At 44.7% G+C, this 22,040-nt stretch overlaps 1 protein-coding gene across 1 annotated transcript in view; it reads right to left on the reverse strand.

Annotated features, from left to right (window-relative positions):
- Slc14a2 (solute carrier family 14 member 2) overlaps nucleotides 1–22,040 on the reverse strand; it is a 450,072-nt gene that overhangs the window by 60,066 nt on the left and 367,966 nt on the right. Inside the window, exons 5-7 of the mRNA XM_028871987.2 lie at nucleotides 4,777–4,961; nucleotides 2,762–2,942; nucleotides 1,604–1,793 (exon numbers count right to left, since the gene is read on the reverse strand). Of these exons, the coding sequence (XP_028727820.1) occupies nucleotides 1,604–1,793; nucleotides 2,762–2,942; nucleotides 4,777–4,950 (545 nt within the window). The 5' untranslated portion in view covers nucleotides 4,951–4,961. The remainder of the gene's footprint in view (nucleotides 1–1,603; nucleotides 1,794–2,761; nucleotides 2,943–4,776; nucleotides 4,962–22,040) is intronic.

A 22,040-nucleotide genomic window follows, 5' to 3' on the forward strand; every position in this document is an offset into this window, starting at 1 on the left:
TGGTTCATGATCTGTGGCCCCCAAATTGAAAAGCATAGGATATGGGATAATCTGGTGTTTATTTTCCAGATTTCTTAAATCATAAGAAGTTCCTGGGAGACTGAAAAGTCTCTTCCCAAAATGGAGCAAATGTGTACCAAAATATGTTCACAAAAGGCTCGTAGTCACATTATTTGTGATGGATAAAAATTTCAAGGCATATTCTAGCAAGAGCAAGAGAGGATAAAGAGATGCAGAGAGATAGATGGTCACAGTGATTGTCACCAGAGGAATATGGCGCTGGTGTAATGGACATGGGCACATCAGGGGTTTCCACTGTGAAGAATATGCTATTTCTTGGTCCGCACATTCCTTGCATATGTCTTAACAAAGCTGAACAGAATAATGATTCCTACTAGTTGTATGCTTAATTTGGATGAAAATAAATCCTAAGTATTCAAATACTAGAGCTAAATGAAACAAAAAATGTGCTTAGCACACAGTAAGTGCTCAGTAAAAATTAGCTGCAAGAAAAGATTTTCTTTCATCAGATCCATTGAACGGGAATATTTACAGATGGGAGGGAAAGAGGTGGGACTGAACTGTATTTCTTCAAGTCATACCCCAGGTGGTTCTGAACATCGGGAAAGTTTTGGGGAAATGTTGGAGCAACACATAACAAAGTCTGAAGAGAATCGAAGTCTACAAAATGCTGTTTGTTAGCGTTACTTGGCTTCCCACCAGCCAGGCTGCCTCCATGCCTGCCTCTGTGCTTCCTTCCAACTGCTTCTCCTTTTCCAAATCCTTGATGCCCTCCCATACAATCTTCCCTCCCCCCCCAACAAATGTGCATCTCTCCATGCTTCCCAATATTCAGAGATGCCAGTCTTTTTAGAGCTCTCTATTATATGCTCTCTTGTTACTGCTTATTAGTCTTGCCTCTGAAAATCAGTTTGTGAACCTCCCTGAGAGACAACAGCTGAAGTATTCATTTATATCTCCTCCAGAAGGTGTATTTCCAGAAGGCTCCATAGCCAAGCTCAACATGATGCTGTTGCTGTCCTGGGCTAGGGCAGTGTAATTCCTTAGCAATCTGCAGTGACCTGCTCAAAGTCGACACTAGAGCAGCTGCCGTGATTATCTATCTGTCTGTCTATCTATCTATCTATCTATCTATCTATCTATCTATCTATCTATCTATCTATCTATCTGTCAACTTTATGCAAGTTAAACTTCCTGAGAAAAGGGAACTATACTTGAGAAAATGCCTCCATAAGCTGGGCTATAGGCAGGCCTGTAGAGTTCAGCTCACCGATGTGGTCCTGGATGGTGTAAGAAAGCAGGCTGAGCAAGCTATGAGAGCAAGCCAGTAAGCAGTGTTCTTCCATGGTTTCTGCTTCAGCACCTGCCTCCAGGTCCCTACCCGGACTTTCCTAGCTAGTAGACTACAAATAAGTCATTTCTTCCCTAAGATGCTTTCAGTCATGGTGTTTTATCACAGCAAACAGAAAAGTAGCTAAGACAGAGGCTTTAGGTGGCTGCTAGGATAGGGTGGCTCACTGCTAAATCAGTCACTTCACCTGTATGCCATGTACCATACAATAGGCCCCTGGAGGGCACTTACCTGTCCTGGCTTAAGGCAAGGGCAGCTAAGGTCGAAACCACTGTCCCCAGTGCTCCGGTAATTGTCCACCAGGGATTCTGGATTAGGAGTCCTATGAAGATGATGAGCCCACTAAGGGGGTTGTTGACAAATACCACCTGAGCTGTTCCCCGCAGGACCCAGTCTAGGAACTGGAGGACCAGGGGCTTATCTGCAAGAGATAGACAGAGTCGTCAGTGGGGTACAGCCTGCGTATCAGACTGCCGGTTGACATGGAAACTGAGGTGCATAGGGATGCACAAGCCAGGGTATTTCTCCTTACTCAGCCTGGCCTGGAGTGGGAGAGTGAAGGGGTTGGGAGTGGGTGTTGGCACTCAGCCCAAGGCTCTGAGTGGCCCAGCAATTGGTCTACAGTGGGTGGTAGTTTTTTGCCATACAGACTGAGGGACCATGCTGAGACCAATTTAAAGCAGTTCCAGCCATTGGCTTGGTTGGCACGGAGCCCCAGGAGCATTCCATGGGAAATTTATTGGTCCAAGGGAAGAGGTGGGGAGGGAAGTAAAGTCTTACGTCGTGTAGTGCCGTGTGACTCAGTTGAGGGCTAGTAGCTGAGCAGCAGAGAAAGTCATTTCAAGAAGGGATGTTGGAAAAGAAACTGTTAGAGCCCAGCTGTGAAAATCATTGTTGAATTGGAGCCTAGAAGGAACCAGGTGTAGGAGAAGGGACATGCGTCCTGCCTCCTCTGGTTTGGTTTCCAGGACAACCACACTGGTGGGGGGCAAGCAGGGACGGATGGGGAGAGTGTGGTGTTTGCTAAAGCATTCAAGTTCAGAAAGAGGTTACGAGGAAAGAGCCCTGGAGCTTGGAGAGGGTGATGCTGATCTCTTCTTGGCACATAATAGGCATAATAAATAGCTATGGAACAAGCAGAGGAATGACCATGCAGCCTATTTGGGAAATGGCTTGAACGTTACTAATTTGTTTGCCCTCTCTCAACTCCACACAGAGACGAAGGGTTGGCAAAAGACTAAAATTAATGAAATGTATTAATTATAAAAGGGAACGGACAGGCTGTTGGGTACATGCCCACCTGGGGTCAACTCGGCTTCTCCTTACTGTGTCGGTCCTTGCCATGAGAGAGTGAGGGCGCCCCTTGCTCTTCTGTGGACACTTGCTTACCTTTCAGCCAGTGCTTGCATTCCTTCATGTCCCCAGTGAGGTAGCCCAGAGCTTGGAAGAGGCTGAAGCCTCCCCGGCCAGCAGAAGTCCTGCGAGGCACCTCACTCTCTCTCCTCTTGTTCCTTTCATTGGGTTTTTCAATTTTCACTATGTGGCTGTCTTCATCAGATGACCGGAGATCCTTCATGGAAGAGACAGGAGAAAACATCAAACAATACGCCTTTTGTGTATTGTTCTTTCTTTGAGACAGGGTCTCATTTGTAGCCCAGGCTATCCTTGTACTCACTGCAAAGCTCAGGCAAGCTGCCTTGTGCTCTCAATGCTCCCCACCCTGTCTCCTGAGTGCTGGGATTATAAGCATGTGTTACTAAACATGGCTTTAAATGATGTGTCATTTTTAGAGTAGGGACATTTGGGCACAGAGGACACTGTCTTTTGACAGAGAGATGGGATCATGAGACAAAAGATGAGACTCATACCTCTTGTCTAAGGCTGTATCCCATGTGAACCTGCCTTTCCCAGGGCTATTTCAGGTTCTGCACAATAGGTTTTCTTAATGATTTGTGACAAGGGCTTCCTCTCGGCAGTTTAATGATGCCTATAGACTTCTTTCCATAATAAATATTTGGAAATGTACAAAACAAAATAGGTAAGTAATAAATAAAATTATAATGAAATGCAGTGATTATATTATTTAAAATAATTGTGGTACATAGATAAGAATTCTATCTAATGCCTATAAAGTTTAAAATAAGTGATCGAGTGGGTATGTGGAACCTCCTCACTCCAACTCAGGACAGCTCTGTGAGGCTATCTCAGATCCCAAGCCCACCACAAAATCAACCATGGCCTTGATTGTGACCATTTGCACAGTTCGGTTTCTCCTTTTGCTGAGTCCTGCTACCCTTCCTCATCTGTAAATGCTGCTCTCTAAAGCACACCCCAGGAAACTTCTTCCTTGTAGATCTTCATGTCCAAGTCCAAGTCTTGGGAAATCTGGTGCATGACAGCTTGGATAGAAATCTCAGGTACAACTAATAAGGCTATGGCTCACTGCATGCACTATTTGTAATTGAAGTAAATGCTAAAGTCCATTGGAGGTTAGTAGATATAATGATGGATTATCTCCCTCATCCCAGTTCATCTGCGCCTCCATTTCCTATGTGGACCTCTTGGTCAAGGCTTCTCTCTTTAAAGCCATGCTTTTCAGTATGGTAGCTCATAAGACAAGCAGTTAGTGAACATTTGAAATGTGACTGGTTCTCAATAAACTAGGAATAGATGAAAAATTTTTAAGCTTGATAAAGGATATCTACTAAAGACCCATGAATGATGTTACACATAATAGTGAAAAATCAGAAACCTCTCTCTCTAAGATCAAGCACAAAACAAGGACGTCTGCTCTTGCCATGACTACTCAACACTACAATCTAGCATAAGAAAACAGACAAAGAAGGGGGACAAAAGGAACAGATTGTAAAGAAAAAGGTTAAACATAGATGGTACCTCTACTTGCCTGTCCTTTTATATATAAAATTCTTAAGGCAACTACAAAGGTCTGATTACAAGTATGAATAAACTTAGCAAAGCTACAGAATAGAGGATCAAATTCATTTTCAGACCCTGGCATTTAAAAAAAAAATCTAAAATTAAATTAATAAAACAATTTTATTCGTGATAGAATAAAAAAGTAGAACATATTTGTAGATAAATTTAAAAAAAGATGTGTTCAGAACATCACTGAAAGAAAGCTCAAAAATAAATGGAAAGATATCCCATGTTCATGGATTGGAAAACTTAGTTTTATCACGATGACAATAGTCCTTAAACTTATCTACAGATTTGATATAATTCCAATCAAAACCTAAGCCATCTTTTTTTTTCTATAGAAATAGAAACTATGATCCTTAAATCCATATGGAAATGTGTCAGGATTCAAATTACCTTTCACCTCTTTGCCCTCTGATGCCTACTTAAGACCCATCCTAACAGGGTAGGGGGCAGGTCAGGCTCACCTTTTCTTCAGGCATTTCCAGGAGAGGAAGGGCTGGGTGCGTATCCTGGGAGCTCGAAGGCCAGGTAGGGCTGCTTAGCTCCGACTCGTACAGTTTGTATCTGCTGGCAAGAGGCTCTGGCAGGAGAGGGCTGCTGTTGCTGTCCGACATCTCCTTCACGGGGTGGTCACTCATCTGTCGACTGACTGCTCAGAGGGAACGGGAGAGAACAGAGGGATGAGGGTGGGCACAAGGGACTCAGCTAAGGGCAGACCAACACAAGAGGGGGCGTGGCATCTGACCTGGAGTGCTCAGCTGTGACATAAATGGAATATAGATATATTTTGAGATAGAATCTTGTGTCACCTAGACTGGTCTTGAACGTGGCCAAGCATGGCCTTGGACTTCTAATCTTTCTGCTTCTACCCTTTGAGTTGTGAGATGACAGGGTCATGATCCAGTGTTTTGAGCATGCTAGTAAAACACTCTACCAGTTGAGCTAGATCCCCAGACCTAAGTGGAACTTCATGTGCCTACAGCCGGTGCTGTCAGAAGATCCTGAGGCTACCCCTCCATCCATAACAGTGTTACCTTTAAAATACCCCCATTCTTCCATGTCCAGAGCAAAGCCCTTTCTTGTAAAGATTTACCTGAATCTAGGCAAAGTCTCTCTCTCTTTTTTTTTAAATCATTTACATATTTTTTTTCTCCAGCGTTCATGTCCATTGTGCCAACTCAATACGGTAGTTGGTTGGAAATGTATTCTTACTGTGGTAAATGCACACAGAATCCAGCACTGATTGGGGTCTAGAAGGAACTCATTTACTATGTTGCTAGGGAAACCATGTTGCTGCAGTCAGTCTCTAATCCTCCTTCTTTATCCCGTGTCCCCTGTGACTGTTCTTGTCTTTCTTCTTGTCCTTCCTTAGAGTGACACAGAGGCACAAAGCCCTGGCACATTCTATTGGAAGCTGTGCACAGCCAGGATGAGGGCCTTTTCTCTTCCATGTGGGCCTCCTGTCTCCTTTACTTCTAGGGCCAGGGCTTGTGCTGTGACTTGCTCCAGGAGTGCCCTTTGCTGGAGGCCCCCAGTTTCTTGTTTCACCTTGCTGCCTCTGGTAATATTCCACATCTCATCCCTCCCTCCCATTCAATTATTCTGTCCCTTCTTTTTTGGTACCCTTCACCTTATGCACGCCTTCATTTACTTTGCTGTATTCTGAGAGTGGCTTTGAACCCGTGCACAGTCACCTCTCAGTATTATTTAGCCTTTCCCCCATTGCTCTTTGTTGAAGATCTCTAACACGTGTGTGACCATTCCTTATACTCGGCATCACGCTCACGGATTGCCCAAGTCCCTTCTGGAAGGGATCAAGATCTGTCTATCCTTGCACTAGCACCCTCTTCCTGGTTATTTCCTTTCCTGTTCCCACTGAGAGGAGTTCTCGCCCTCTGCAGCTGCCTCCAGACCACCTCTCCCCTTGTGTGCAGAGTAGCCGTCCTCCACGTGGTTCACACTGACCATCTCCTCTCTAGCTGCTCATTGCTCTTACTGACTTCCTGGTCCCTGCCTCGGCAAAGGCGTTAGGTGCTTCAACCAGGCATCTTCCTCCTGACACTAATTCAATGTCTGTTGCTCCTTCTCTGGCTTCTCATCTTCAGGAATTCTTTGCATTGAGTCTTTCCAGTCACCAGTTGCCACAGTCAAACCATGGATTTGAAATTATTCCTATGCGAACTCTCAAAAAGTAGATTTCTCTTTTGGAGCCTACCTCTTGTGCTTTCAACCCTTTTGCCCCAATGACCCTTATGACCCAGCCCGTTGACTTCCTAGAGGCCTCTGACCTACTGCCTCTAGCAGCTAGCTGTCATCCCTTTCTGTTGTGGCCAAGTTAGGTGTCACGACTTGTCATTTCCCTCTTGGATTCCCTTGTCCCCCTCTCCTTGCCTCTCTCCCTCTCTCTTTCTCATGCTTGTGTAGCAAAACCCCAGCTTTTCCAAACCCCACTCTCCTTCAAAGGTGCCTCCATTGACAGAGTTCTCGTTTTTAAGCCATCTCCCAGAAATGCCTGGAGTCAGGCATCCCTCCTCTGTCACTGTCCAAACCTAGTCATTCTGTCCTCAAAAAAGTAGCCTTATGATGACAGTCACTGTCAGCTTGCTCTGCTCGTCTCTGCTCTGGTCATTGCCACCTGGACGTGTCTGCTCTTCTCTTGATTCTCCAAGCCGTGTTCTAGAAAGTGGTTTCATAAGAAAGTACCAGCCCACCAAAGATGGTTCTATACTTAAAACCCTCAATGGAGCTGGGCATGGTGATATATTCTTGCAATCCCAGCACATGGGAGGCCGAGGCAGGAGGAGTCCTGCAAATTTGACCAGGTCAGCCAGAGACCGTCTTAAATAACAAAATCCAACCAAGCCAACTTATGACCTGCCTCCCTCCAAACAACTTCAGAGCAAAACTCACATCTTTAATGCACAAAGCAAGGGTCTATGTTACAAATTCCCATGTGACTTAGCATGTCCCAAGCGTCTCTGGCCCATGGCTCTGGGCTCCACACAGGCTTTCTGTTGGCTAGTGGATGGTGTTGAGCTCCTTCTGTTGTGGCGGCACTGTGAAGGCAGGCCCGTGGTTTGCAAGGTCTGTCCTTCACTTTTCACTTGGTGGGGTTTGTTTCAGTTACTTTGTCAGAGAAGCCTTCCCAGATCCACCTTGGAGTGGAAACAGCCCCGAGTCACGACAAGGAGGCTCTGCCTCCTGAAAACACACACCTGGTGGATGGCCACTCTCTTAAGCCAGGTGGAGTCCTCTGAGACCCACAAGGATTTGTCAAGTTTTATATAGAAACAGATACTGCTGGGGACCAGTACTTGTCCTTGTAGCCGATTGCTGTAAGTCTCCCAGAACTCAAGATTCGTAAAGAGAGTGATTGGCTCTCCTCACTTTGGTGTCTCTGCTCCTGGCACAGTTCTTGGCCTATAGTAAGTATTCAACAATTAACACTAAGTGTAAAGAGGAAAGGAAGGAAGAGGGCAGGGAGGATGGAAAGAGGGAGAGAAAAAAGACAGAGGAAGGGATTTTAAGTGACTCCATGTGACAGCAAAGTGAATACTTTTCCTCAGGAAGCTCCACAAATCCTTGTGGGTCTCAGGAGTCTCTGAATGGCATAAGAAGAGGGTGACCCCTCCACAGCTCTGCATTTACAGCAGACAGAGCCCTGGCCATGACTACACTACCTTTTTGTGCTCCCGAGATCAGCTCATTAAACCAGAGCCGAGTTTTACGTAGCTCTACAAACATAGAATCCAGTCTGCGTCGGTAGTATTGTCCATGTGGAACGGGGTCCCTCTCCCTGATCTGACCCTGCAGGTGGGGGTCAAGTGAGGGGTGGACACACTGTTGTGGAGGGGCATACTGGAAAGATTTAGGCTAAAGCAGAAGTCTTCAGAGCACAAAGAGACGGGAATCTGTCCCCCAATGTTCTCTCCCCCTCTAGTGGCCCAAAGTTGATACAGCATCTCTGGGTCCTTGATAAAAATTTCAACTGAAACAATAGCGAGGAAGACAGATATCCAGACATGAGAGCCATCCATACATCTGGGTGGACTAAAGATGTTCTGGAAAAAACCCATGCAAAACCCACTAATGGTCTTGTTGAAGAATAATATTGATTTTTTTTAAGCCTTATATTTTTACTGACTCTAAGATGCTATCGACTATAAGATACATATCAATCATTTTGTATACCACAAAGAGAGAAGGAAATGCTGCCAATCAAAATTTTTAGATGCATCTCGATTGATGGTCATGTAAGGGAAGTACTCTCCGACAAAGGTGCTTTCTTTTCTGCTCCGATCCCTGCTGTATGCAGACAATGGCCTAGAAAATCAAGGTACCGAGCAGCAGACAGCAATACTTTCTCATGCAACTGCAGCATGACCCGCGCTGGCCAGAGAAATCCACCTTTAACTGCGGTGCCTGCAGGAAGCAGAGACCCGGAGCACTGGCGGTTTGCTGCAATGTCAGGGTCAGACCTGGCTCCCAACCTGAGCTTCCCTGTCAACTCTCAGTGCCTTGTTGGGACCTAGCTGAGGTCTGCAGAGCTGGTGCCGAGCCCCAGGCTCCAGGCCAGGACCTCAGCCCAGCACTTAGTTTCATAAGCCCACGTGGCCTCTGCCGGAATGACGTGCTTGCGTCTCCTCTGGGGAACACAGTGTTCCTCTGCCATGGGAATATTTATCCTGTTCAAACAAGGGGAATTTTGGCTTGAGGGCAGTGGTGGGATGTGTGGCAGAAATGGCCTCATAAAGAGAAGGTCTCTATGCTTGGAAAGTGCCTCAGCTGCTTAGACTGCGTGGGCCTCCACGGTGCCCCCTTCAAAGGGCAACCTAGGATTCCTAGGACAATAGAAGTGCTGACTTAGTTCCTGGCACACAGTAGGCAGTTTGTGCTTTTTAATTTTCCTTCTAGTGCTTCCAAATTGATGAGAAGGATGGCTAGAATAATCAGAGCGAGGACAAGAAATCTGATCTAAGACAGGATCAACCTCTTTCTTCTTTTCCTTCTTTTTTTTTCTCTTACATTTTTAGTACATAAAATAGTTTCATTATGGCATTTTCATACATATGGATCGTAGTATTTGGCTTATATTTTCACCAACCCAATATTCTCCCCTACCCCTGCTCCTCAGCCCTTGCCAGGCCCCAGCCTGCCCACAAATGGTTCACCTTCTGCTTTCCTGTTTTACACGTGTGTGCACTTGCACAGACACGCACATACACACACTCCTAGGTTTCCTAGGAAGGAAAAAATGTGATTTGTCTTTCTTTCCCCCCATCACCCTTCTTCCTCTCCCATCACAGTCCTCCTTCAACTTTTCATGGGTATATTTAAGTCTAGATTCTGCATCTGAGAGAAAAACATGTGATATTTGTGTTTCTGAGTCTCAAAGAGTCTTTCAAAAGTTTCCATAAGGCGTCTCCGCTGGGTAGAACTGAATGTGGATCTCTGCCCCAGCCACGTCCTGACTGAGGGCCTCAGAGCCTGCTTCCAGGCCTGCTTTGAGCCAGTCCATTAAACTGGCTTCCAAGAACACATAATGATCTGTTTGGCGTGTTCTCTCTCTCCCTGGCTGCCCCACACCTTCTCTTCTCCCTCAGAAGTACCGACAGAAAGGCTGTTTGGATCAGCCCCACATCTCTCCATAAAGCCAGGCTTCCCAAACAGACTGACTTCTCCATTCTCTTTGTAAGAGCCCATTTTTATTGGGTACCTACTGTGACTCATAGCTTTCCCTTAAGTGGAAAGGCCCCAGGTCTTGTCTAAGAAGAGCTGAATTTGAGTGGTGGGGAAGGACAGTGTGGACTAGACGCTGAGGGGGAATGTAGTGAGACAAGGCAAGCCTGGCCAGCTTGCCCTTTCTGTGCTGGGGGTACTGAGGTCCAGTGTTCATGCTAGCTCTGGGGTCTGTGGGCAAGTAAGAGAATCATATTCCAGGTCAAAGGGCCTGAAAAACAACCCTGAATTGTTCCGGGAATCCCCAGTATGGATCCTGGTGGCACACGGGGAGGGCATCACCATCAAAGACAAGACAGAGAACCCAGTTCTTTTCCCAATGTTTAGAAAATGTGATTCTACTCTACCCCTCTAATTCTGAAATTTTATTTTGGCTCTTTTCTCTAAAAGATCATTCTACATATACCCATGGCCAAAGGGGAAGGGCTAGTTTCCATCTGGTCTACTCTTGCTGCCCTGGGTGGGACTGGCCTTGGCCTTGGTGGGTTAGTGTGGAGTCAAGGTTCTCTCCTCACTGTGGTCTCTATGGTTTAAGTGTAGATATGGGCTGAATCTCAAATGGCCCATTTACGCTGTTCTGAGAAGGAAGGATAGTCGGTGGGCTTTTCAGAATACGTGCTGAACTGAGTGGTGTTGCAGCCGATGCAGGGAAAATTTCCATAGGATTTTAGAACCTTAGTTAGGATCCAAGGTCGGGGGTGCCTGTTGCTCTCCCATATCCTAGCGCCTCTGATAGGTGAGCTGCTCCTGCTGCCTAAGATTCCACAGGTCCCATGAGGCTGATTGTTTTTTTTTTTTTTTTTTTTTTTTTTTTTTTTTTTTTTTTTTTTTTTTTTTTTTTTTTAATGAGAACAGGAACAGACCCCATTAGTGGAAGCCATCGGATGTATGAGGCGTTCTAACAAAGAACTCCCCCTCAACGCCCCCCCCCCCCAGCCATGCTTTCATCCTTTCTGGTTCAAATTCTGTCCATCGCGTCAACACATGAAACATCCCTACTTAGAGATAAGTTAAGGGATGGTTGATCCTAAGCCTTCCTTTCTCTTGGCCAGCCCTCTTGGTTTTCTTTTGGTTTGGTTCTCTATATAAGGCTCCAGACTCTGCCGTTTTGGTCAGTCACTAGGTAGATAGAGTGAGTGAACAGTTTGGTCACTGGGCCAGGGTGAGCTGTACCTTTCTCAGAGTGGGTTGTGGAAGGGGCTGGCTTGGCTCTACCGTTTGTCGGGATGCTCGGAGATTTTTCTTGGCGGCTCCAGCCCACCAAATCTAATCTGGACAGAAAGGCTAACTCACTGGCCAGAGGTTCAGGCTGAGAGGGCCAGTGTCAGGCGGAGCATAGCCTTTCTGGGCCAGCTGCAGACTGTCTGCACTTAGAGACAGCTGCTGACCAGTGGGCCTGTGGATGTATCTTTTGGGTTTTCCCACAGGACCTGGGCTGGGGCACTATAGCTGGCAGGGGAACTCTGAGTGTGGCCCTGGGAGTAAGAAATTGAACCCCCTTTGAGGCTTCTCCTGAGACACTAACGCGTTTGGAAGGGCATTTGCAGGGGGTGGCCATACCCTTCTCAGCTGATGCTTTTAAAGTGGATAATCCCTCCGTGTTTTCTACATATTGTACCCTGCCTCACTGCATCCTCATCAGAGGCGGTTACTAAACCATCAGGGTTTTCTCCATGTGTGCCTCCTGTATTAATATGCTCCCTTCTGGGTCAGGCCGCCCCCAGCCTAGCTCAACTCTACTTTAATGAGCATGGCTCTCCCCGAACTCTGGCCCTGTATTCTAGCTCATCACTGCCACATTTCCTCTCTGACTTCCTAGAGGCACCCCTAATTCTCCCCGGCATATTTGAAAGAATCTCTCTCTCTCTCTCTCTCTCTCTCTCTCTCTCTCTCTCTCTCTCTCTCTCTCGCTCACTCTCGCTCTCGCTCTCTCGCTCTCTCTGTCTCGCTCTCTCTCCCTTTCTCCTTCCCCACTCCCTCTCTTTTCCTTCCTCCTTCCCTCACTCCAGTACTCGAAGCTGTGCCCAGGTGGCTTTGGGTAGTTAATGACATGGAGTAGTGATTGTATAGAGGCAGACTTACTGGTTCAAATCTTGGGAAAGCTCCCTACCTCCTCTCTGCTTCAGTTTGGTCATTTCATCCATGAGACATAGACAAAACCAGTGCCCATCCCATGGGCTTATCTCTGCCATTGCTGTTTATACACCATCTCTTATAGACAGACAGTTTCTTTGCAGTCCATACAGCATTGTCTACATAGTAGGTGCTCATTAAATAGTTTTTACGGACTGCCTGAAATAATCACTGGAGGCTGGAGATTATGACTGTCCAAATTCTGGAGTGTTTTGGATCATCGTGGACACCATGTTTTTACAACCCCTTCCCCACCCCCCTCAGCAGTTTCTTGAGTTTATCACCATATTGGCAGGGGTGGTGGTGGTGGTGGTGAGGGGGGGATACTGTTCTTTTTATTTGACAGGCCTAGAGAAATGAGAGTACTTGCTTAAAGTCACATAGGAAGTTGACCCAGGACCTGACCTGACCTCATGCTTAAACCTGGGCCCTTTTTACAGTGCCATCATCAACTCCTGTGCTGTGGGTCCTTGACCCTTCCCTGAAGGTGACTATGGGCTGCTGAGTCACTGATGCCTCCCTGGAGTCCAACTTTGCGTAGCTGAAGCTTGTGAACCTGGATTCCATGTGTAAAAGCACAGTGTCCTTCTCACTACCTTGCTGTGTGCAGGTACGTAGCCCTTCCCCCACTCAGGCAAAGATTAAGCCTCTCTGTACTTGACCCGAGGACTTCGGTTATTCTTGAGTACTTGTACGGCATTCTCCTTCTAATTGAAACATCCCCTGGAGGGCGGAGGCCAGGGCTCCTGAGACGCAGGAGGTCATCAAAGGGGTTATGTCTGTGAGAACAGAAACTTGCAAGACTCTGGAGGACAACTCCCCAGCAGTATAAAGAGTAGCAAGCAACTGTTGGGGAAGAGATTCTAGGCAGCTGAACCATAGGAAGCAGAAGCGTCTTAGACTGTCGAGCTGCCTGCAGACTGTGCGGCATGCTCCAGGGCACAGTTTTCATGAGCCATCATGTCGGAGTGAGCTTCTCAGCGACACAGCTGCTTGTGAGTAACGCCTCACCCATACTCCCATTAGTAACACTGATAAAAAATAGTCATTGAGCTTTGTTGAAAGCTTTACTTGGTCTATCATGGGTTCCCTTCCTGGGGTGAGTAGACTGTGTGTGAGTTACATCTCCTCTAGTAAAAATCTATCACAAAACAATCTTGACTTTCAAAAAACCAAACCAAACATTGATCCTTTCGTCCTTTCTTCTGCACACATTTTTTTTTTTGTTTTTGTTTTTGTTTTTTGAGACAGGGTTTCTCTGTGTAGCTTTGTGCCTTTTCCTGGAACTCACTTGGTAGTCCAGGCTGGCCTCGAACTCACAGAGATCCACCTGCCTCTGCCTCCCGAGTGCTGGGATTAAAGGCATGCGCCACCACTGCCAGGCCACATTTGTTTTTTAAAAGCAGTACCACTGTAGAGTGAGAAGGTGGTGCTTGGGACATGCTCCACAGGCACCATTCCTGGACCCTCTTATTCCGAGAACACCAAAGACAAGAATATTGAAGGTCCTCTTGCAGGTAGCCTGGTGGTGCTTATAGTGGCATTAGAATCATGGTAGGTGAGCGAAGGGAGGCAGGCAATGGTTTCTCTTAAGTACCAGCAGATGTAAGCCCGGGGCTTGATTAACTTAGCCCAGCATCCCGGGGTTGTGCCTCCTCCTTGCCTTTGTATCGCATGTCTCAGCATGATATGACATCAGCAGGAGTCCTTCCAGGCAGTGGAGTTTCCCACAAAACCTGCAATTCTTCAAAATTGGCTTCAGGTGGCATTTTCTATGATGATGCTCTTGACTCACCCACATAGCCTGACTTGGTGGCAAACACCGTAGGTGGCTAGTAGGAGAGATTGTGGCTCTGATAATGATCTGAAGGTGCAGGGAAGCCTGAGCTAGAGAAAATCAGACCTCCAGGGAAAGATGCCAACTGTGCGTTGCCACACATGGCCAGCCTGCAATACAAGGCAGTGACAGGATTATAGAACTTTACAGAGTCCACCGTTCCCAAATGTCTTTTGCTGGCCAGTTAAGGAGAACAGAAGCTCACCAGCTCCTAGATCTGACTGCTTCTTACTTCAAGTTCTCAGAGCAGAAAATTCCAGCACTCAGGAGGCAGAGGCCGGTAGATCTCTGAGTTTGAGACCATCCTAGTCTACAGAGTGAGTTCCAGGACAGCCAGGGCTACACAGAGAAACCCTGTCTTGAAAAACCAAACCAAACCAAACCAAACAAAAACCAAACCAAACAAAAACCAAACCAAACCAAACCAAACACTACTGAGATCAAGTTTTCTCCCCTACAGATTCTGACTTAGTGGGTCTTCCCACATTCCTAGTGCCTATAATGGGCACTAGGAGTTTTAGAAGCACTACAGGTAATGTGCAATCAAGTCTGAAGAGTTTGACCTAGGTCTGTCTTTGTTTCTGGTCACATACTCTTTGCTGCCTGCCCACTCCAGGTGAGTGCTGAGGACCAGCTTCACCTGGGAGGGTAGGCAGGCAGGCTCTCAGCACTACCTTGGAAGCAGGATCTGTATGTGAAGGGGTCAGGCCATCCCTTAACTCATTCACATAGGTGCGGAGGTGTAACCTGGGGTCCTGAAAGGTGGAGAACACTGAGCAAGAGGAAGTGGGATGAAGGGAGAAGCATGGAAGCAATCTTCATGGATTCCACAATTTATGCTTAGTGGTCAAATCATTCAGAAAATAAGCAAAACCAGATTTCATTTAGCAACAACAAAACCAAAACACAACAAAAGCTTGCTTCATGACTGTAAAGACTATTTACATCCCCTGTCTCCAGATGAAACAAGATGGCAACATCCCAGCATTTTCAGCGTGTGTCATGGCCCATGGAAGTTAAATTGTGCTTCTCTCAGAGCCTTCTCAGGGTCACACCAACAGCAGACTCCCCAGGAAGCCAGTTGCAGGTGGCATGCAAGCTCAGAAATAAAAGTGTGTAGCTTATGGAAATGGAACTCCCTTAGTAATTCACATCTTCCATAACGGACCTCCCTTTGCTCTGCAGACCAGATGTAATCATGGAGAGGAGACAGATGGCCTGTTGGTATTCTTAGCCCCGAGGAAGACAGCTGCACAGCCCCCTGGACCTAAGTTGAGGTGAATCAAGATTGGGGAGCTTAGTGGTGAGACTGTCTTAGTGATGTTTCTAGAGCTGAGATGAAACACTGTCCAAAAACAACTCAGGGAAAGAAAGGATGTATTTGGCTTACAGGTTACAGTCCATTATGAAGGAAGTCATGGCAGGAACTCAGGGCTGGAACCTGGAGGCAGGCACTTGATCAAAGACCATGGGGGAATGATGCTTACTGACTTGCTCACGTGGCTTGCTCAGTCCTCTTGCTTCCTCATACAACCCAGGACCACTGCCCAGGGGTGTATCATCTGGGGTTGGGCCCCTCCCACATAAATCATTAACCAAGAAAATCCAGACTAGCCTATAGACCAATCTCAGGGAGGCATTCTTTTTTCAACTGAGGAGTTTTCTTCCAAGATGACTCTGGTTTGTGTCAAGTTGATAAAAAGCTAACCAGCATAATGACTTTATGAAGCATTGATGTAAACTTCAGTGGGGTGCTTGGAGCTTAGATAGAGAACATCGGTCAAGACCATTAGTAGTCAGAGTGTATGCAATCTCAAAGAGAGAAGAGAGAAATCCCACCTGGAGTGGAAAGGGGCATGGTGGCGGAGGAGAGAAGTATAGTTAAAATTGACAGAAAGGAAGGGTGGGAGACTCAGATTCAATAAGGAGAGAAAGAAGAGGAAAGAGAAAAGAATTAAAAAGAAGACAGGAGAGAAAAGACCATGGAGAGAGGCTGCATAGGAGAAGTTGGAATGTTGCTGCTGAAGGATGTGCTGAGCAGGAGTGTACAGGGACACAGTGACTGTCCCTAAGCCCTGCATCCCGCTGTAATGGGCAGCAGCCTCCAAGCTGAGACTCCCCAGGCAGCCGCCTCTTCTCTTCTGCCCCTTTCTCTAGGAATCTTGTTAAGGACAAAGCAATAGTCAATCCTTGTTCCCACTGCCCTGTGGCTCCTGGAAATCTAGCTGGGTTCCAAAATAGACAAATCGGGACCAGTTTACCCAAGAGGGAGAATCAAAGCCTTAGTACAGAGCTGAGGACCTAACAATTTCAGTTTTATCCAGTTCCTTCTCCTCCTTTGTGCCCAACTAACCGGATTTCCAAAGTGAGCGCCCTTCAGACTTTGAAAAAAGCCACTCAGGGTTGGCCTGCAGTGCTTGTGTGTTAAGGGGTGTTTTCATTCTGGAGGTCCCTACAGGCGTTTGCCGATGTGCTTGTCATCTAGCCTCGCAAACGTGACTGATAAGTTGTCTATATAAATTTAAATATCAATGGCTATGGAAAGGTTATTCTGGAAGTCACTGGAAAATAAGTGGAGTTTTAGAAACACTCAAGCACAGGTTTTCCAAAATCAGGGTGTGTTTTGATGAACAAAACCCACTGGAATAGCCCTTGTGGTGGGGCAGAAAGACACGGGAGCCAGAGTCCAGCCAAACTCAGCCCGACCACTTACTGCGGAGCCATGCTGGGCTCTGCTCTCTCTTCATCTGTGAAGCAGGGATGTTGAACACTGCCTCATAAGGAAGTGTGTGGAGGATCGCACACTGGTATCTAGCAACTGCCAACACGTGGCAGCTCCGGCCACACTCCCCTCATCCTTTTCTGGGGTTGTTCACCAGCTCTAAAGACTCCAACTACAGAGATTTAATGAGAGGATTTGCTAGAATAAATATTTAGGAAGGCTAATCTTTTTAAAGCACTGATTTCTCCATAGTAAATCCTGTGTTAGATACTCGTCATTCACAAGTGTTTGCTGAACACCTATTAAGTGTCCCTATCACAAGGAATTAAAAAATGAGCAAGAAAATTCACCTTTGCTGCAATGATTTCCACAGGTGGATGGAAGTGGGTAGGGGATGAAAGTTGAAGGACATTTTAATTGCTACAATGCCAGAGAGATATCACTAGGATTTATTTGGTAGAACATAAGCCAAATATCCTGCAATGTGTAGGTTATGTCTGTGCAACAGAAGACTGTCCCACTCACAATGCTGAATGAACATGTTGGTCAGAATTTGTGTCAGGAACAATGTGAAGCAGGAAGGATGTATTTTGCTCACACTTTCCAAGAGTTCAGTGCATTGTGACAGGAAAGGGGTAGTACACACCACAGCATGGAAGCTAGAGACAGAGAAGGAGTTGCCAGGGAGAAAATGTAGCTCCTAAGGACAAGCTCCCCGCAGCTTACTGCTTCCAACCAGACCCCACTTTCCACAGTTCTGCAACCTCCCAATAGACTATTAAGGTTTTGAATTCATCAGAGGGTAACACCATTCTTTATGTCAGAGTCCTCAAGATTTGGTGGTCCCTGGAAACACCCTCACAGACATCTCAGAGATGTGATTCATTGTCTCCTAGGTGCTTTTCAATGCAATCAACTGGGCAAGATTAATGGATGAGTGAAAACCAGTCATGAAGGCATCTGTTAAAAAGATGTTTAATATCATTTCCCAAAGATCAACTTTTAAGAGAGCTTTGGACTGGATATTAAATGTTCTTGTATCCCATTTCTTCAAATTTTTTTTTCAGTTCAGATGGGCACATTCTTCTTCTTGGGCATTTTTCTCTTATGGGTTGACTCTTGTCATTTTGGTAATGTTCTTAATTCTTTCACACTCAAGGCCGAGGCAGTTGACTCCGAACTAAAGAGAGTTGATTTTTAATCAGGAGTTTGGAGGGAGAACCCACTGCTCCATGACTTTCCTCTGTGAGCACTCCACCTCTGGACAAGTGTAAGGATGGAGAGCACAGAAATGATGGAGACATGTAATCCAACTAGAGTTAGTCCCTCCATCTGTGGCTTCAGGGAGACCTGCCCTTCAGCACCACACACAGCATTCTATTCAGCGCCAGCGACTTACCTACACCATCTCTGCTGCCACTTGTGGCTTTACAGATAGACATTCTAAAGGTTGTCCACTGAAAGAAGATAATGCAGCCCACCAAGGAACCACATTTTTATTCTCCTGTTTATACCCAAGAGTACACAAAGAGAACAAAAGCTCATTACTGTTTTCAGAATTCAGAATTGGCCACCATGAACACTGGGGAGTTTCCTTGCAGACAGCATAGCCCAAGCAGCATGAGAGCTGGACAGCTAGGAATAGTTTTCTGGACAGAGGATCATGCCTTATGAATTCTTTTAATTTAATTCTAATTTTGGGACAGTAGCCTGTCTGGCCTTTGAATTTCCTATATAGCTAAAGATGACTTTGAACTCTTGATCTTCCTGCATCTACAACTACACCCAGCTTTTGTATGAACTATATGGAATACATGAGTTATTACATTTAATTTTATATGACTTTACCCGAAGAAGGATGAATTACTATGAAGCTAAAGAAACTGCAAAACTTTAGAAAAATTCTTATTTCATCATAGCAGTGTTTTTAGTTTTTGTAACCCTATAAAGATAGGAAAACAGAAAAAAAATTTTGAAAAACATTAAGAACTTGATACTTGTAAAAACCATTCCAATTTTTATATTTAAAAAGTATAACTACTTCATACTAAGAAAAAATGAAAAATTATTTTTCTTATATTTTAACACTTTTATTAGTTTATTCTATCAATAATTTTGTTTATTAAAATAAAATGATTTATTATTTGTTAATTATTAAGAAATTACTTAGTAATTTATTATTTAATAATGGTCATTTGAAAGTTAAATTTGAGAAAAGTAACACCTTCAAGTCCTATTATTATTTTAAGTTTTGAAAAGGTTTATATAATTTTCTTGCATTATAATTCACAGTTGTCTTTCTCACACACATAGAGAGTATACATGTACAGATTTATATGTGTTTGTAAAACAATCCAGTGATCATTCCTATAATTCCTTTATCAGACCTTACATATACCTGCATAATTTTATTTTATGCATGACAAAATTTTATTACACATATCTGTATACATAATGCATCATCCATATATGTATATCATTGAAAGAACTGATCATAGGCACTATATCCTTTGATTAGGATCATGTCTGGCCATGCTATAAGCTACTTTAAAGATAAATTTATTTATTATTTACACTTTTTTTGAATGAGTCATATACTCCAGAGCTAAAATACTGGCAAAGATAAAAGTATCTTCAATGGTTCTTCACAATGATTAAGTTGATTAAGTTATTTAAAGTCAGAGCCTGGCATGATGGCATACACCTGCAATCCCAGTAACTTAGGAGCCTGAGGCAGGAGGATAACAAATTCAAGACCCATCTGAAAAACACTGAAAATAATTTCTTTTTAAGTTTCCTCCCACATTATACATGGAAGAGCCAATTTAGGCTGTTTTTAGACACGATGGCCAGCCAACAAGGTGGCCTTCCCTGCCATTGCCTTCTGGTATTCACAGAGTTGAACTCTGTAGTTAGTAGGAAACCAAAAGGAGGATGCTCAGTGACTTTGACTTCATCAGGGAAATTACAAAGGACATTTCCACTTTAGCATTGCGTTTGTGTCACTAGGGTTGGCAGAGGCTGCTTCCAGGTCATGACCACACTCAAGATTCTTGAGTTCATGAAGAGAAGCCGGGGACTCTTCCTGGGGCCCCTGTCAGCTTGCCAGTCCCATATGAGCCACTTTGCCGGAGAACCACTCAGTGACAGACAGCAGCATCCCTGGGCAGCATGTTTACTGCAGTTTTACTGGCGACCCTAAACTCCAATGATCTGGTCATACCACTCCTGAATTCCCATTCCAACACAGTGAGAAGATGAGTGTTTGCTCCTTCAAGCTGTTAAGAGGGGCAATCTCTCACATGCAAAGGATAACACAGAAGCTGCTGTTACCCAGATATGTTTATTTTTTCATAAAAGGAGTTTGGGGGAGATGTAAGTGACTAGTATTTATTGAGTATAATATGTATAATATACTATGAGGTATATATAGCCACTGACATTATCTTCTTGATTAGCAATAATATTAATTGATGAATTAGCCAATATTCAATTATTAATCAATGTTATTGATTAATAGTAATAATTGAAAGTAGTATAAAAAGCACTTGCCCACTGGAGACATTTTGGGGCTAAAATAGGATGACAATGTAAGAAAAGACTGTAGTCTTCTCAATTTTGAAGTTAATTGCCTATTGGTTGAATCTCATGGGGTATAGATACCATTTGGGAGGAGCAAAACCTATCTGGTGATTAGTTTGCAATAAGGGATGGATGTGTATACTCACCCTATAGCTCCCCTTTGGGTTCATTGCCACGTAATATTAACATACAAGGCCTTCAAGGAGGTCAAATGTATAGGGCATATTTAAATGCATGAAAAAAATCAGAAGGAAAAACAAGACAAAACTGAAAACAAAGTGCTTTGTCATTTCATTGTCTATGCTTAGTGAGAATCTTCCATCTTCAAGGCTTGCAGTTGAGAGATGTAAAGTCCATGTCCCCTGACTTTTGGATACTGAGTGGTAGTTAGATACATGGGCATGACATAGCACATATGATATGGAAAATTCCTGTGGTAAAAAGAGTCTTTGGCTTACTCAGTCCTCTTTTTAGGATATACTGTGATGCTCTTGGTTTGGGCTTCTAAAGTTCATTTTTTTTTAGCATTCCTTTTAGGTAGCTTTTAAAGAAGAAAATCAGGCTTTGTCAATATAGGTATGTAAAGATTTACTCTCTCTCTCTCTCTCTGTGTGTGTGTGTATGTTTTCACATGTGTGAGCACTCTCAGAGGCAGAGGAGAGTATTGGATCCTTTGGAGCTGAGTTACAGGCATCTGGGCCCACTGATGTGTGTCTGTGCTGGGAACCAAATTCTGGTCCTTTCTGAAATAAGTGCTTTTAATGGCTGAGCATCTCTCCAGCCCTGAAAATCCATAGACACTCAGGCAACACTTAGAAAGTGGCGGTGAAGCAGAAGGCTTCTTATCCTCATTCTGTTTTCTTATGAAGTTAAGTCCATGGACACAAGACATCCCTGCATCTCAGTACAGTCATCGGGTCTGGGGCTGAGAGGAAGTGAATCTGTTTCTAGTCCTCTAGTACACTGGTTGGAATTTAAGTGCAGTAGGTCAGTGGTGGCTTCCTGCAACCCTGTTCCAAATTTTCTAAGCCCTTAAATACCAAGAATCAATTTCTGCTTAAAATACCTGTAGTGGCTTCTGTTTCCTATGGTGAATCCTGACTGATTGGCTCCGAGGAAGGGACCAGAAAGTGTTTTGTGAGATGAATGGGAGGAAGGGGTGATTAGAAAGGCATCTGGGGATGTTGTGGACTATTAGTTTAAGATGTGTTACATTTGTTTATGCTGTGGAATACTTGTTCAGTGTTGCGAAGATGTGCTGAATTCTTTTATGTTGCATTTGTTTAACTCTGTAAAGCTGTGTTCCTTTGCCTGTCTAAAACACGTGATTAGTCTAATAAAGAACGGAATGGCCAATAGCAAGGCAAGAGAGAGAAACAGACAGGGCTGGCAGGCAGAGAGAATGAATAGGAGGAGAAATCTAGAGCGAGGAGGGAGAAAAAGAGGAGAGGAGGATGCCAGGGGCCAGTCTTGTAATACAGTCAACCATGGAGTAAGAAGGACAGAAACATACATAGAATAAAGAAAGGTAAAAGGCCCAGAGGCAAAAGAGAAAGGGGATAATTTTAAGTTAGAAAAGCTGCCTATAAACAAGCCAAGCTGGGACTGGGCGTTCATAAATATGAATAAATCTCTGTGTATTTATTTGGGAGCTGGGTAGCTGGCCCCCAAAGAGTAAAAAACAAAAACAAAACAAAGCAGAACAAAACAACAAC

Source organism: Peromyscus leucopus, chromosome 19 (assembly GCF_004664715.2).
Source record: "Peromyscus leucopus breed LL Stock chromosome 19, UCI_PerLeu_2.1, whole genome shotgun sequence".
NCBI classification, from domain to species: Eukaryota; Metazoa; Chordata; class Mammalia; order Rodentia; family Cricetidae; genus Peromyscus; species Peromyscus leucopus.